Raw genomic sequence first — 17634 nt, forward strand, 5'->3', positions numbered from 1 at the left:
TTGCTGCAAATGTTGCCTTTTTTTAAATTAAAAGTAGTCTATGGTTTTTTTGGTATGCATAATACATAGTTACTGAATAGGAAAATACATAAGCAGGAAGAATATAAGTTAACATTGTGGATTTTTCCTGTACGTGTATATATGTATATGTATGTACATTAAATTTAGACAGATGCATCAGTGTGTACCTCTTATTTACAGCCTGTTCCCCCATTCTCAAAGTAATCGCCATTTGTTTGACTGCAGGTAGGAATGGAAGTGGCTCCACACCTCAAAGAAAGCCTGAATAAAAATTTCTTTGACTTCCTCCTCACATTTAAACAGGTAGGAGAACACTACACACCATCAGAACAACTCATGGAAGTAACAGCCCTGTCATAGCAAATTCGCAAAATCCAGTGGGTTTTGTAAGTTGAGATTGTGTCAGTACCCTTTCAGTGTGCAAACCCTAGAAAATGACACTAGCACCTTTGTGGGGCCATAAAGATGTGTTGATCATACTGAGCGAACAAAATTAATATGCATGTGTGACGGAAACATGTCTAGTTGATACAGCCTTGCTTCTTGGCATCTGCTGACTCCATTTTCATCAGGCTGGTTCTCTCCACAGAGTACTTTACCAGAACAGCTCAACTTGGTGACATGTGGAACTTTTTGGGGGATCATTATTATTAATATTCTTTTGTAGTTTCCAGAGATAGAAGCTAGGCTATATCACTTGGGGCCATTGATGAGCTTTGAGGACAGTGCGGTCTTGGAGTTGTGTGATCATTTCTTCACACGCAGTTGCCTTCCTTTTTCTAAGCATCTTCTGGTCTCCATAGATCCATGGAGACGCAGTGCAGAACCAGCTGGTGTTACAGGGAGTAGAGCTGCCTTCCTACCTGCCCCTGTACTCACCCGCCATGGACTGGATCTTCCAGTGCATCTCCTACCACGCCCCTGAGGTAACTGTCTGGAGGGATGCTGGGCCCCCCTCTCCTCTGTGGTGTGACAGCTCTGTACTGTACTCTGTGCCTGTGGTGTGAACAGGGCCTTTGCCCCAGCTGCTGCAGTGTCAGTGCCAGCATGTCTTTGCACAGTGCTAAGCCCTTTTCCTAGACTGTCTCCTGTAATGACTCTGGGAAGGGGAAGCAGTCTCTCAGACAGGCTGATTCTGACATCAGGGCACATAGCTAGGAAGTAATGAGCGGATATACATCCACTGAATCTGACTCCAGGGCTGGTAAAATTTATTTTCTCTATACTTACCAGCCTGTTACCCCTTTTCTACTTATTATAATCCAGTAAAGCGGTTAGTAATTACCCCTTTTATAAAAGCAAAGTTAAACTACTTAATTGCTTTCCTAAGATTCCCTCCTTCCCTGTCTCCTTTCTTGCTAATTGTTATATTGTCAAGAATTAAAGTGACATCAGAGTCACAACAGAAAGTTCCTTTGAGTTTGAGAGGCAGTTTCAATAGGATGCCAGTCTGTGTTGTCTCTGATGGGTGAAGTGTTCATCGTCTGTTCTCTTTGGTGATTGAAAGGACAAGAGAGGCTCACTGCCAAACAAGAATACATAGAATAAAGTGAACTCATGCTTGCCTGTATCCTAATTGTTGGCAACACATATCAAAAGCCCTTCAGGAATAAAAGAGGGTGTGTTTTGACTAAGAAATCCTACTGTGGAGGATTTGTCCTGGAGAGCTAGGCAGATGAATTTGAAAGTGTGTACGCACACTGGTTTGGTCATGGGACTGCAGCAGTGGAGTCATTTGCAGGGTACTGGTTCAGTCATGGAGTATGCTTGCATTCCACTGTGAATGGAATGATCTGGGATCATTACATGATGAAACCCACAAGCATCTGTCTGTGCTGACATGAGAGGGTTTGTAGTACATTGCTGAGTGGGAGGCAGTGGCCCCACACCCAGCTGAGACTGAGCTGAAGTCCTAGAAAGCAGGCTGCACATTTTCAAGGAATCTACTTACTCTCCCTTGTGTGGCCTGGGATTCAACAAGTGAGGACCCCAAATCTAGAGACTGCAGCCAGTCGCAGCTCTGAGACAGTGGTCATGTAAGGTAGAATCCATCTAATCTCCCCTGTCCTTTCCTGACCTGTGCAATGGGAGGGATCCTAATAATTTCATTTTCTAGCCTGTTGAAGAGGTGAAAGGAGACAGTGCTTTCGGGTCATGGCCCACAGGGAGAATCATGTACTTTCATATATGATTTCATCTGCATGAGAGACAGAAAGGAAATGTGACCAAGGCTCCCTGGAGGGTGAGACTTGGGCCTTCTTATTTTTCTTTCCCCATCTGTTTCCTAAATTCTCAGCAAGTGTGCACTGCTTTGATTTTTATTTTTTCAGCTTCTAAAGTGAGAGGGGAAAAATATGGACATTTTGTATGCTAGATGGTCTTTTTTAACCATGAAGGAAATCGATTTTACATGAGGCCAGTGGCAATGGAAGTGATTGCTTTGAAAATAGGATGTGCACTTCTTTGCTCTCTAGCAGTCTCAGCAACTGTGCGCTGTCCTGGGCACTTGGGAGCGGTATTTGCACTTCAGTGGAACTAGGACTGCCCTCCCTGTTCTGAATGACTGACACCTTTATGCCAGCAGAACTAACATATTGAAAATGAGAACACTTATTTTTCCCCATATTTTAATGAAAGTTAGAACTAGATTTAAAACAAAATACATCTCATAGGTATTTTTCCTTTTATTTTAAGCACCAGAAAGCTCAGAGGATGGCACAAGCTGGAAATAGAACTTTGTTAGGGAGTGTAGCTCTTGGAAGTCATCACTGTAGGAGAAGTGATTAAAAAATTAGGTCACCTAAATAATAATAAACCCTAGTTTTTGGGTGCACTGAAAGAAGGGACTTGAAGTATCTTATTAAAAAATGATGAAAAGAAAATAAAAATAAAAAATGATGGCTAGGGTGGTCTAAGTGCCTGCACGATAAGCACGAGGATCTAGGTTCGATACCCTGTACTTATGCTGTGCCAGCTCCAAAATCCAGGATCCACCATGCTGGCCAGGGAAAGTGGGTGTGGTGCCACTCATTTGTAATCCCAGCACTAGGGAGGCTGAGACAGGAGGATCACTATGAGTCCAAGCTGTGTATTGAGACCCTGTAGCAAATAAATAAATAAATAAAAATAAATGGAAAGAATGATTTAAAAATGAATCATTTTCAAAATACAAATAATTGGCATCAGTATAGAATAAATTGTTCAAGATATAAGAGGCAGATTGTTGCTAAAAGCTCACGAACCCTACCTTATCTACACCATCTGGGAGTAGAACTGCATGTGTTTCTAAATAGTCTGTGCCCCTAGATTCGGGGACTGTACTTGTCACCACTGCAGTGGGTAAGACTGTGTATAGGACAGACAGCTGAAAGGGGGAAAGGAGACAAGCCTTTCACTGGGAACATCTGATGTGTGAATTTTCAAAGTGAAATTAAAACTCAAAATTTACAAAATCTAGGAGTGATTAGTCAAAAAGAGTTCTATTATTGTTTGAAGAGAAGAATGTTTTCCCTCCTATAACTAAAGGAAGATTACAGACATAGTCTGCCCTGAAAAAAGCAACCAACTTATAAAACTTGATTTTAGCCAGTGAATCAAATCTTGTCTCAACAATAAATTTTTTTGGCAGAACCAGGGATTGAACTCAGGCCCTTGAGCTTGCCAGGCAAACTCTTATTCTACTGAGCTAACTCCCTGGCCCCTCAACAATAAATTTTAAAATATACTGATATATCGCTGTAAAGACCCAGGGCTTACTCTATACCGCTACCAGAAATGAACAAACAGATACTAGTAAAAACAGAAGATCCTTGGAAAGAGTTTAAAAAAGAAAATAGGCATCCATACGTGATCAGTGTGAACGTTTCTGGTGTGCTTCTTCCTGTCTAACCACCCCCCTCCCCATGTAATTTTGTTTGTAGATGGGAGTTTCTCCCTGTGTGGTATTGTGGGGCTTTGCCCTCCCTCAGCAGCAGAAGCCAGATTTCCTCTGGTGGTGAGCATGCTCTGTGGCCACCAGCTGTTTCAGGGTGTGTCCTGAGGCAGCTTGCCTGTAGGATAGATGTGAAGATGGATGAAGGAGGTACATCTGAGTCAGAGCTAAGCCTCTGAGCCCCTCACAATCTTGTCCTTGTTGAGGATCAGTCTGTGCCAAGCTCTGGGAGATGATTTTATCCAGTTATCTTACTGTTCTTCATGGCCCCTCTGGTCCAACTCCTGTTATCCCACTGCACAGGTGAGACAGCTGAGGCTGGGTAGCTCGATTGAGTCACAGCACTGGAAAGGGCCAGGCTGATGGTCTGTTTGGGGCACTAAGGTCAACAGGAGGAGTTTGTCCCCTCTGAACTCATCTTTTCTAGGGGTCCCTTGTCACCTCCCTGTCCTCTGCTGGGACATTCACACCTTGATAAACCGACTCATTGGACTGTCATTGCAGCTGCTTTACCAGAGGTTACTCTAAGCCATCTGAAGCTTGATTAGGTCAGGAACACAAATCTAGGAATAGTCTTGTCCTTGTTCAATTCTCCTTCAGCCAGCAGTGCTGTTATTCCTGTTCTTTTGAATTAAGAAAGCATATTCAATGAAAGAAAAAAAAAAAAAAAACACAGATTTTTTTTTTTCTTTTAATGCCTGGGGTATAGAATTTTTTTCTTTTTAAACTCACTTTAAAATATTTTATCTTTATGATGGTGACCTTTTTTTGTGTGTGTGGTCAGCTGAACCCACCCTGGGGGCAGAGCTGACACTGCTTATGTTCCCTGTGCACTTACCTTAGCTTTAGACTGCTGAGCTATCTTGCCAGCCCCTAGTCATCACCATTTTAATTTTGGATGGCTCTAGAGGATATTAGCTCTTGTGATTAACTTCTGGTTTTGTCTACTGTTTATACTTCTCATGAAAAAATTAAAAGAAATCCAGACATTTCATTATCTTTTTATGTACCAGCATTTGTAAACACTGATTGGAAAGTTGTTTTGTGAAAGCACAAGTACAGATTGTTGACAGTCTGGATTTATGTGAGTTAGTCTTGGTTTAGAAAACAGGAATGCAGCCCTGGTATGGCTGCCTTGCTGTACTTTGAAGTGGCTAAATAGCTCTAGTGCTAATGTAGAGATAAGATTTAAAATGCATCAATTAAATATGGTCATAGTTATACAGATTGACACACATGGATGAGATGTGAGAATGAGACCCAAGGACACGTCCCGTGCCGCCATGGGCAGAGTGCATATTAGAACAGTCCACTGAGTTATATGGCGTCAGTGCTGATTTCCTAGCTTTGGGAATGTAGAGCTATGTGAGATGCCACCTCTGGGGGAAGCTAGGTGGTGGATGCCCAGGACCCCTCTCCTATTTTGTTTTTAAGTGCTTATGAGTCCATAATTCTGTGCAAGATTTTAGGACTGGGATGTAACTCAGTTGCAAAACACTGGACTTAGCATGTGTGAGGTCCTTGGTTGCATCCCCAGCACCACAGGGAAAAAAAAATTGTTTTAAATATCTGTCAGTAGGGCAGTTTGAAAACCAATGTTCTCTCCATGGTGTGGACTACTTAGCCACTAAAAAGACTGAGGTTTGTGTATATTAACATACAAGAAGAGAACCAGCGTAGATTCTTGAATTAAAAAGCAAATTATATTCTAGTGTGTATAAGATCATCCCAGATTTGTACAAAACAATAAAGAGATCAAAATGGAAGTCGCTGAGAAGGGGAGCATTCACTCCTCTCTCCCTCCTTCCTCCCTTCTCTCTTCCTTGTTTCTCTATCCTCCTTCCCTGTGTGTATGTGTGTCTGTCTGTCTGTCTCTGTCTCTATGTCTTTCTGTCTCTCTGTCTCTTGCTTGTGGGCTCACTCTCTTTCTCCCACCTTTCTTTCACATTGGGGATTGAGTCTCCATTAAGATACATCCCCAGCCCTTTGAAATTGTTATTTTTCAGTAGGCTCCCACTGAGTTACCCAGAGTGTGCTGCTGAAGCTTGCAGTTGTCCTGCCATAACGTTCCCGACAGCTGGGCTTGCCAGCATACACCCCCAAGCCTGGCTCACATTTCTCATCATGCACAGCAATGCCACTTGCATTTTTGTGATTGAACATTCATGGTTTTTGTAATCATTATGAAAGCAATGAAATGTTATTAAAGAAATTAAACATGGGCAAGAACAACAAAACAAAAGCCAGAAAACAGACAAGTGCACTAACAGTGTGCCTGCAATACATAGGACTCTTCAGGGTCCGCCCTGTGTGAAAACCCAGGTTACTGAATTGTAGTGTTTCAATGTTTGAGTAAAGCCAAATGGCTGGTTTCTACCTCTGTCTACTTTGAACTGTTCTCCAGCTTGTTCTTACCCAATATGATCAATCCCGTTTTTCTCAAAAATAATAATGTGTACCAGACCTGCCCGGGATCCATAACATTTGGCTCCCTGAATACTTAGGATGCCATGATATTTCTGTATGACTACAGGGCCTTTTTTTATTCCAAGATGGATTTGTAATAAGCTTATATGTGTGTGTGAAAATGAGGACCTTCAAGCATATGCCTTTTCTTTTTGGATCTAACATTTTCCTGGCCTTCGTGCTGCAGTGAAGAGTGAATGAGGAAAGGGAAGTAGGACCCGTGTCCTGGCGCTGGGGTACCTGAGTCAAGGCTCCGTCCTGAGGCCGCTGACATCGGCTCTCCTGTCCCAGGCTGAACCTTGTCTGTACCATTCTAAAGCTTCCCCAAACCACTTCCCAGAAGGATGCTTCCCAGATTGATTTTTGTTTTAAAATAGGAACTGTTTTAAACATATGTAATTGTCTTAAGATAGCTCTAAAGCCATTAAAAGTATTTCAGTGAGTAACCCGTTTACTTCCTTCTGGGAGAGAAATATGCTTGAGAATGTAAAATGTAACGTGCAGCCTAACTTTCCACATTGACCTGCTCAGGCGCACTTTCGGCGATTGTTGCTGGCTCTGTGACCTTGCGCAAAGAGTGGAGCTGTTGTGCGGCTCAGTGTCATCTGTGCGAGCATCTGCCTTGTGGGTGATCAGGAGAGCTGAAGTTGTGGCAGCAAAGGGCTTCACCGCATGACTTGCAGGCACTAAGCTGTGGCCAGTGTTTGTTGACTGCATTACTTACTAAACAAACCTCCTTGGGAAATGAGTGCGGTCACACCTAATTCTGACAAGGAGACCCTGACTCAGCAAAATTGGTGTCTTGCCACACTTTTGCCTCTGCCAGTTGGTATGGCTGGATTTGAACTGAGGCCCTAGCTCTTAGCCATCCTGCCCAATGCCACTAAAGTGAATTCTTTTCCTCTCTATCCTCCCTAACCTTACCAAGGATTACACAAGTGGACATGTGGCTACATTTATTTTATTTTTTATTTTTTTAAATTTTATTTATTTGTGTGTGTGTGTGTGTGTGTGTGTGGCCAGCTCAGCCCACCAGGGGGAGGGTTGGCTGGCATGTGGTGCTGGGGGATTGAACTGCAGTTCCTGTGCTTTGCTAAGCTTGTTCTAAGTAGGTGCTTTAGACTACTGAGCCATCTCACCAGCACCTACATTGTAGAATATTGTAGAATCTCTTAGAAATGAAATGAAATTATAGAATCTCTTAGAAATGTTGCTTTATAAGCTCCGATCTGATGCTTCTTTAAAATTAAATATCTTAGGTTTTGCTGACTGAGATGATGGAGAGATGTAAGAAACTAGGAAACAAGTAAGTACTTTGAGATTCATAAAACATGGGTTTGAAATTAGAATCAGTTGCTCTTTTTTGAGGTTGGCCTGCTAACATGGGTGACAGTTGACAAAGAGGCAAGGTAGATGGCAGGGAGGTTTAGAATGCGGGAGCAATTGCCTGGCCTTAGATCTCAGCTTCATTGTTCCTTAGCTTTGTGGGCTTTGGCCACTTTTTTGAGCTCCCTGTGTCTCAGTGTTCCTGTCTATTAAATGGGATGACTGTCCCTTTCCCCATGGAACTGTTGATAAGTGACAGGGCCAGGGTGAACTTGATGTTCCTCTCTCCCGGACACCTGAGGTTCCCTTTGTGCTTGTAGTAAATATGGTGCTTGCAGTCCAGAGTGGCTTTGGCTCACCACCGTGTCTCAAGTGTCTGGAACTTACAATCTCTTTCATTAAGAAATCTCTTTTAAAAGAGATGTTGATATGTATTTGCAGCATGGATAAACATTATAATTTTGATGTTTAGATTTATTAATACAAGTCGCTTTGAAGTGTCACTCTTCTAAATAAATTGGTTTGCTTAGTGACATACCTGCTATCCAGTCACCTCCCCATCCACCCATTCAGTTACTTCCATGTTTTTGAAGCCTCAGATTTGCACAGAACACTGTTAGTTCCTAGAGATCACCCCTTTCACACTGGAGTTTTTTCCCCCAACCTTCCCTTAAAGGGCTGTAATTCACCCTTGCTGGCAGTGTATGTTCTGTCATGAGGGGGAGGCTGGGATAATGTGAGCCTTTGTGTCTTGCAGCGCCTTGCTGTTGAATTCCGTGATGTCAGCCTTCCGTGCTGAATTTGTTGCCACCAGGTGCATGGACTTCATTGGCATGATTAAAGAATGCGATGAGTCTGGTTTCCCTAAGGTAGGCTCTTGGCTTGATGTGCTGAGGGAGAACAAACAGGCAGTGTCCTCTGATCACTCTCAGGGGGGACAGTTTCATGAAGGGCTGATGGGAAACAGGCCAAAATCTCTGATCTATAGAAGTCAATGGAAGATGAGTTAGAGATTAGAATTGTTGACACCATGTAATTGCTGTGAGTCAAGCACTGTGGGTACTAAATGTGTTACCCACTATGAAGTGTTGAGGCATGAGTCTGGTTGTACATCTTTAAAAATATATCTTCGTTGATTAGGAAAAAGTTTGTCCATCTGGCAGACTATTATAGTCTGGAAATCTACCGAGGTAGATGGTAGTGAACTTCTGAAAGAAATCTTTAGAGGACTTACTGTGACAGATAAAGTGTTATGACCTTTTTCTTAAACCTCAAGTCACTTTGATTTAAAATCTCCAATAATATAAAGATTTGAAATTTCTCTTAGCATCTCCTTTTTCGCTCACTGGGCTTAAACTTGGCTTTGGCTGACCCACCTGAGAGTGATCGACTTCAGATTCTCAATGAAGCTTGGAAAGTCATTACCAAATTGAAGAATCCACAGGTGAGTGATCATTTAGACCTCAGATCAGCTGTTTAAATTACACAGCACATGCTTGCTTTCAAAAAATGTTCTTGTGGTTTTATTAAAAAAAAAATATATATATATATATTTATATTATATATATATATATATTTTGTGAGCCTATAGTTTAACACCAGTAGCATTGCTTTTTTTTTTTTGTGGTACTGGGCATTGAATCCTGGGAGTGCTGAACTGTGTCACTTAACCTTTGTGTTTGGTTATTTTAATTTGGAGACTGGGTCTTGCTAGAATTTCCCAAGCTAGGCTGAAACTTGGGATCCTCCTGCCTTCAGCTGCCAAGTAGCTGGGATTGTAGGCACAAACCACAATGCTTTGCTGGTTGACTTTTGTTTAATAATTATGATCCACCTGGCCTTCCTAGGCTGTCCTAGATTGAGGATAAGCAGTTGAGCCAGTAATGATCAATAGGGATTACAGTTTTTGACCTTCAAGGAAAGGCACAGGAGCCTCCTCTAAGTTTAGGAATAAGGAGTCTTGGGATGGTAGACTGATGTCAGTTGCTGTAGTGCTGTGGTGATGGGCATCCTGTTGTGGTTGGGTTTCATAGCTAACTGTCTTTTAGGCAACTTTCCAGCCATTGTAGTGCTTTGGGAAGCATGAGCTTGGCTGTCTTCATAGCTGCAGGGGCAGCTGGAATAATGCCCCCACCACACCCTGCACTCTCCCTCTCCTGCTGGCAGGGACTGAATATGGATAAGTACCCCTGGGTGGGCAGTTATTAAGGCCAAAGAAGCACATAATCATTCTGCTACTGAAGTATGTTGAAAATAATGTTATTATTTTAAAAAACCAAGAAACTTATGTGCAGAATTATCTACTGTGGAGTCATTTAGCAAATCATCACTGAACTCCAGTGGTTAAATTCTCCATTTCACTTGGTCTGGCCAACTGTAGAGTCTTATTGTGAAGGTCAGGGGATCTCAGCCTGGGGACTCAAGTTCGTAACAATATAGTGTATGCTTGAAAGTTGCCAAAAATAGATGTTGAGTGTTCTCACCACACAGTGCTAGTTATATGAGGTCATGCATGTCTGAATAAGCTCACTTTACCATTATTTCAAAAAAAGTATTCGTATTTCAAAACACTTTGTTATGCACCATGGTTACGTACAATTTTTGTCAATAAAGAAATTAAGACCCTCAGGATCTTGCAAACTTTCTGGGTTGATAGTGGCTATGTTATAAGCCTTGGATTAATAGTCTTCTCTGATCTTGGTCTCATACTCCTGTCCTTGAGTTGACTCTCTCAGCATTTCAGTCAGGTCCGAGGCTATTCCTAACTTTTCCTGTGTGGAAAAAGTTGGATGAAGTGCCTCTGACCACCTTTGATGCAAGTGGTACATTCCAAGGCAACACAAGAGGCCTGAAAGCTGGAAGAGTTCCATACCCTTTGTGCTATTTTCCCTATACATGCATAGCAATGGTAAAGTTCAGCTTATAAATTAGATACTACAAGAGAGTAACAGTAACAAAATAGAACATTTATAATAACATATTACAATAACAGTTATGTAGAACTCATGGATTATTTCTGGAATTTCTGTTCAATATTTTTGGACCACAGTTTGACAGTGTGGAACTGCAGTTTAAAGGGGGACTCCTCTAACTGCTCTTCTCTCCATTTCTCTGACTTTGCATTAAAGTATGAGAACTAAAGAGGAGGGGGCCACATTCTTCCCAGATTCCCTTTTGCTTCCTGGGATGTTTCTGACTTCATTGGTCCTTGTCATTTCCATCATCATGACATTTTCTTTCCTTGGGCCCCCTTCCTACTTGACTAGTAACTGATAACTTCTTACCTAATATATTCAGTGCTAATGTCTTTTTATGAGCTACGTACAGCATTTCTGTGTATTACAAATATTTTATTCTTTTAAAAGGTGGCAAGCTTGTTTTTTTCCCCAAATGTGCAAAGCTCACATTTGGAGTGGAGCTTGTGTCTTAAGCCAGTGTTGAGGTGTGGTGAGGCCCCATCATGTAGAGAATTCTGCCCTTTGACTCTACCAGTGTTCTGAGTAGGCACAGTAGCCCAGATTTTCATCTTGGCCCCAGGAACAATTCCGGAAACAAAGTATAATTAGTTTCAGTTGACTTCTATCTTTCTGTGCCTTGCTTGTCACAAATGTATCAGTAGGCTAGAATTCACTATATCCCCTCCCGCTTTTTTTTTTCTGTCAAAGCCCTTGAAGGGATTTGTATATGGTGAACTTTTGACATGAGCTCTTTTACTTTTTCTTTGTAGGACTACATTAATTGTGCTGAAGTGTGGGTAGAATACACCTGCAAGCATTTCACGGTATGTTTTACTTTTTTTTTAAATGTTTATGATAGCAGATGAACCTAGGCATGTAGGCATTTTCACAGTGGTAATTGTTCGTGTAATTTATACAAATTGCATTCATTAAAATGTGATGGCATGTTAATTATATACTAGAACAGAAAGTGTTCCCGGCTTACGTGTAAATGTGGGCAGTGCTGCCACCTACAAAGCTAAACTGTTTTCACTATAGAACCTTAGATGCTTGCTCTCTGCTGAAGTGAGTGGCCAGTTTTCATGGAGTCCTATAAGCAGTCTTTTCCAAACATCTTAGACTTGTATCTGATTTTTTTCCTAAGCAAAGATGCTTCTTTCCTAGTCATAAAACAAGAAGCAGTTTAAGGAATTACCGAAGAGCAGAGATATTAGAAGCAGGTAGAAATGCGTTCAAATTCTACTGTCAGTACTTGATCAACTTTTAAAGATTGAGTTACTGTATAGTGTTGTGTGATTTGAATAGTTATGTCTCCTCTTTCTCCCAGATGCACATGCTGAAACCTAACAGTATGAAGAGGTGAAGCTGTAGACAGCTGCCCTCAGTTGTCTGTACCTGGACAGATGTTCCAGTGCTGGCCAAACTGCAGCCACAAGCTGCCTGGCATACTTGCCTGGTTCACGCCACCTCTGTTAGCCAACCCAGGATGCCAGCATAGTTGAAAAAAGTAAAAGGTGGAGCCTTTGCGAGATGATCAGGTCGTGGGGGTGGCACCCTCATGAATTAGGTTAGTACCCTTTGTAGAAGCCCAGAGGAGCTCATTGTCCGCTTTGTGAGACACAGCAGGATGGTGCCAGTTCTGAGAAACAGGCTCACTGCACAGTCTGTGAGTGCCTTGGCCTGGGTTCTCTCAGCCTCTAGAACTAGGAGAAACTGTTATTCTATTATATACAAGCTAACCAGCTTATGGTATTTTGTTATAGTAGATAACACATATGTAAGCCTGATTTCAGTAGACTATCTGTGCACTTTTTCTGGTTTGAATGTAAGAGTCTTTAGTTTGCTGGCCATGTAATGAACAGGCTGTATTTGGGCAGGAGGTAGCTGACCCTGGATAGAGGTGAACAGTTAGTCCTAATGTTTGTAAGGAACCTGAGTCTATGCTGCTCCCCCAGTGCCTCACTGGTGTCTATAGGCTGGAACAGGGGAAGCAGGCAGGAAACTGCCAGGCTTACTTTTCACTACCCAGGGGAAGTAGGGACAGTGAAAATCCCCAGGCACTTTGAGAACAGGGTTCAGTGCTGACTTGGAGTAAGTGTAGCCATTTTTAGGGCTGTGGTCTGAGACCAGGAGATGGTGGGATTTTTTTTTTTTTTGTATTATTTCCAGCAGAATATTTCCAACTTTTTCCTGAAATGTGTATAATATATTTCAAATATTTTAGTCTTTTTCCCCAGGAAAATAGTGGTTTCTATTCATTGTCGAATACAGATCTGATGTATTTTCCCCACTTAGAAACGAGAGGTGAATACTGTTTTGGCTGATGTCATCAAGCACATGACTCCAGATCGCGCATTTGAGGATTCCTACCCTCAGGTAGGAAATAACATTTCTAACATCCACACTGTTAAGACATTTTGTTCTGTGGAATCAAATAGCTGTGTTGCGTGGATCAAGAAGAAAGATCATTGTGTGTTTGAATCCTGGCTCCACCATATCCCAGCACCTTGCTGTTTTATTGCTTACCAATCTTGCTGTGCTTCAGTCTGTTACATGTCAGATGCAGAGAATAAGGGAACTCTCTACTCTGAGATGTGAGAATACAGGGAAAGGTGACAGGGGACACACTGACACTGTTGCTTGACATATGACAAGTGCTTAGTAAGCATCATCACGTTCGCTGTCAAACAAATCCTTGTGCTTTTTAGGTGAATTAACTTTATATTTGGAAATAAATTTAATCTTTTTTGTAACTTCAAAGAACAGCTCAGAGAATTCCCATTATCCTTCACTCTGATTGTTAACATCTTACCAAATTTGCTTTATCATTATCACTGTGTGTGTTACAGTGTTTATGTCTAGGTCCCCCAAGGCTTCATGTGCTCAGAGTGGGCTCTTGGGAGGTGGTGTACTTACGGTGCATTGGTCCACTGGGGAGTTGATAGCCAAATGTGCTGTTGGGAGGTAGGGCTTGCTCAGAATAGACCAATCACTGGAGGCGTGGCCTGAAGGAGCTGTCTCCTTCCTTGCTTCCTCCTCTTGTGCTCTGCTTCCTAACTGTCATGAAGTGAGCACCTCTCCTGTTACTGACCTTGTCACTATGCCTTGGAGCCAGCCAACTATGGGCTAAAACTGTAAGCCAAAATATGTCTCTTTTCCTTTTAGTGTGAGTGTCAGGTATTGTGTCTTAGCAACAAAAGTTGACCAATGATTTATGTGTGTACATTTTTCCTAAATCACTTGAGAGCGTATTGCATATATCATGCCATAACTTTGCTTCTAAGGGATTCATGTCAGTATTTCCAAAGAAGGATATTCTGTGGAGCCACAGTTCCCTTACCCATTCCAAGGATTTGAATGTAGACCCATTGCTGCTAAGCACGCCTAGATTTCACAGTTGTCTCAATCTTTTGTGGCAAAATTTGTCCCACTTTAGTGTAGATCCAGCTCAGGATTACTTACTGTGAAGTAACTCTTGACCTGATGTGAAGGGAGATTTTTGTTGTTGTTTGAGATGGGTCTGGTAATACAGTTCAGGACTTGATCTCACTATGTAGCTCAGGCTGGCCTCAAGCTTGTGATCATCCTGCTTCAGCTTCTTGACTACTGGGAAACAGGCATGTACTGCCATGCCCAGTTTTTCTTTTATTTTAAATAGGACAGTGTTCTTTTTTTAAATTTATTTTTATTTTTATTTATTTGGTGCATGGTCTCATTGTGCAGCTCAGACTTGTAGTGATTTTCCTGTTTCAGGCTCCCTAACACTGGGATTTCGGGTGTGTGCCACCATACCCAGTATTGGTAGCCAGCTAGATGTGCTTGGGCCAGGGCTGGTGCAGCATGTGTTACCAGGGATCGAATCTGGGTCCTTGCGCTTGCCTAAGCAGGCTCTTAGACTGCTGAGCTATCTCTGCGGCCCAACCACAGTGGTCTAATGCTGTTGCCTGAGATTATTTTTTGTGCTATACTTAGTATAGTATAAGACAACTAGTTACATATTCTTTTAGAGTTTTTATATTTTGCTAACTTAAAGAGTATTTCACCATTTTCTAGTTAAAATGGTTCATCATTACCCCCTAAAGTGAGCCATTGGCTCTCTTCTCTTGTGTGATGAGAATAGAACAGCAGAGAAAGTTATTTCTTTGTTTGCCTCCCTATAATAAAACCATTATGATTGGATGGGGACTTCCTGTTTACCCTTTCATGGCCACAAAATTCTCCCTTTATTATTATTGCATTTTTTAATCCATTCTGACTCATCAGATATCTGTATGCACAATTTTGTTTTGGTTAATATACATAATAAATTTTATATTTTTATATGCCTTTTGGAGAATAATAGATTATTAAAAATAATACCTAAAAGAGCTCCATAAAGCCCTGAGATATATCTATATTTGAGACTGCTATCCATGTCAATAGTGTGCTTGAAGGGAGGACCACATCAGAAAATGCCAAACTTCAGGGGTCTGTGGAGAGTTGTTTGCCATAGCCCTGGGTCTGACTCCAGATCTTAGACAAGAGAATACAAGATGTACTTCGAGAGCTGGGCATACTGGTGCACACTTATAACCCCAGGGGTCTGGGAGGCTGAGCAGAAGGATTGTGAGTTCCAGGCCAGTCTGGGTAATTTAGCAACTTAGTGAAGCCCTGTCTTAAAATAAAAAAGGGCTGAGGATGAAGCTTAGTGTAAGGTACTAGGTTCAATCTCCAGTACTGCCAGAAAAAGAAGGAAAGAGGAAAAGATGAGCCTGGAGCATTTTTGTTTGTTTGTTAATGTATTTAGTACAGGGTCATGGTACGTAGATTGGACTCAGTGATCCTCCTGTTTTCAGCCTCCCAAGCGCAGGCGCATACCACCATGCCCAGTCTCAATCACCATCTCAGCGAGCCCCAGGACAAGGCCTGCAAGGCATGCTGGGGATCAAACCCCAGCTGCTGAGCTATCTGGCCAGGCCTTAGCCTGAAGCATTTTTTATGCATGCCATAAAATTAGGAAAATAGCCAAAAGTGTGAGGTGACATGTGGAAAGGCACAGGGGCGGTTTGAAAGGGCTCTCACAGGTTCCCAGTGTGTGAGTATCAAAAGAAGTAGGGGGATAATGAGCTATTATAAACCACCTAGTGAGATAGAACCCAGTAGTTCAACCATAAAGTGAATAGAAAAATAGATGAAGGAGAGGTGAGCAGGGGCACCAAAGGAGAAAAGTGGAAGAAATGGTAGTATTGGAAAAATCACCATTTTGCAGCCATCATAGTGAAGAGAAGAGTCATCCACCTTCAGTTGGAACTCAGTGATGCCAGCTGAACCTGGCGGAAGAGTTTGATGGCAAGCAGGATGTTTGCCTGTCTCACTAAAGTGTATTCATTACAAAGGAGGAAATGGTGACGTGCAGTAGTGCTTGACCAGCTAATCACAATTCGTACCACCAGAGAGGAGCAAATGGCCATCACGGGCCTCTAGATATGGTCCCTGAGAAAGGATCCTACCTAGGATTTCAGCGAGAATGCATAAGCTGAATCTAAATTGAGAGAGCCTCAGACATGCCCTCACAGAGGAGTGCTCTGTAATTCTTCAAAAATATCATTGCCATCAATGACAAAGACAAATCGAGGAACTGATCTGCATTAACACAGACTAACGAGACATGAAAATGAAATGCAGCGCGTGATCTCCAACTGGATCTCATACAGAGGAGAAGAATAATGATGCTATGAAGGACATACTGAGACAGCTGTGACAGGATTTGACCGTGGATGATAGATTAAAGTATTTTCATTATATCAGGGTTAACATTCCTGAATTTGCTAACAGCACAATGGAAAAATCAAGTATGATCATACTTAGGAGATGCAGAATAGTGTTAAGGCTCCAGGGATACTGGTCATGCAGTCTTCTTTCAAGTGGCCCAGGAGGAAAAGATTGTGTCTTGTACAGAGAAAATGATAAGGTACTAGCTTTTGGTCACTGTGGTAGCTGATACATTGTGTCAGCCTGTGTCCATGGCTCCCCAGTTCTGGGCTGTGGGGGCATTGCCCTGAAGGGAAGGGATGGCCTGCCCTGGGGTGCGACTGGTTCTGCCCTGGGATGACATTGGTTCTGCCCGTGAGGCGTGATGGGCTACTCCAGAGTGACTCAGCACAAAACATGTCTGAAAAGGAGTTGAGGAAGGCTTCTCTGCTGGCCGCCCCCCCCCCCACTTCCTTGGAGAAATCCTGATATTCCTTGCGCCACTTTGCAGCTGTGCCACTTTGGAGGAGCTTGATCCTTGCAGCCACCACTTCGGAGGAGCTTAGATGTTGGTGGTAGAGCATCGGTCTTCGCAGTCAGCATAGGAAGAAGAGAGAGAGGCTGGATGGATGCTTCAGCCGTTGCTCCTCCTCTGCTCTTAGCAGAGGAGGAAAACAATCAGCAGATTGTTTTCTGCTGCTGTGACTGCTGCCAATTGCCTTAAAGCCAGCAGTGTATAGACTGAAACCTCCACAAACTGAGAGCCCAATAAACCTTTCCTTCCTTAATTTTGGGTGTTCGGTATTTTGTCCCAGGAAGGAGTGAAAAGTAACTAAAACAGTCACTTGAATGTCATATTTGAGACAACTGCCTTACAGAGAGGAAAGGTTTATTTTGGAGGTTCCAGACCCCAATCTTTTGGAACCCTTGCTTTGAGCTATAACAAGGGAGCACATCTTGGTATGAGCATGTGGCAGCCTCAAACTGCTTACATCATGACCCAGGAAGTAAAAAAAAGAGGATACCTTGTGGCTACACCTATGCCTTCAGTTATTTTTCTTGTTGCTGAGACAAAATACCTGACACTCAAAAGAGGAAGAGTTTATTGTAATTCACAGTTTATAGAGGTTTTAATTCATAGTTGTCTGGCTCCAAGGCAGAGGGGCATCACGAAAGAGAGATAGTTCATGGCGGCAGAAGCAA

General features: G+C 42.4%; 1 protein-coding gene across 3 annotated transcripts in view; it reads left to right on the plus strand.

The window, feature by feature from the left end:
• The window catches only part of Vps35l (VPS35 endosomal protein sorting factor like), a 122748-nt gene that overhangs the window by 44576 nt on the left and 60538 nt on the right, over positions 1-17634 (plus strand). For all 3 annotated transcript variants that reach the window (XM_023704383.1, XM_004644209.2, XM_023704384.1), the window contains exons 13-19: positions 247-324; positions 825-947; positions 7678-7724; positions 8502-8613; positions 9072-9188; positions 11472-11525; positions 12997-13077. In XM_023704383.1, the coding sequence (XP_023560151.1) occupies positions 247-324; positions 825-947; positions 7678-7724; positions 8502-8613; positions 9072-9188; positions 11472-11525; positions 12997-13077 (612 nt within the window). The remainder of the gene's footprint in view (positions 1-246; positions 325-824; positions 948-7677; positions 7725-8501; positions 8614-9071; positions 9189-11471; positions 11526-12996; positions 13078-17634) is intronic.

Source organism: Octodon degus, unplaced genomic scaffold, assembly GCF_000260255.1.
Source record: "Octodon degus isolate 3935 unplaced genomic scaffold, OctDeg1.0 scaffold00195, whole genome shotgun sequence".
NCBI classification, from domain to species: domain Eukaryota; kingdom Metazoa; phylum Chordata; class Mammalia; order Rodentia; family Octodontidae; genus Octodon; species Octodon degus.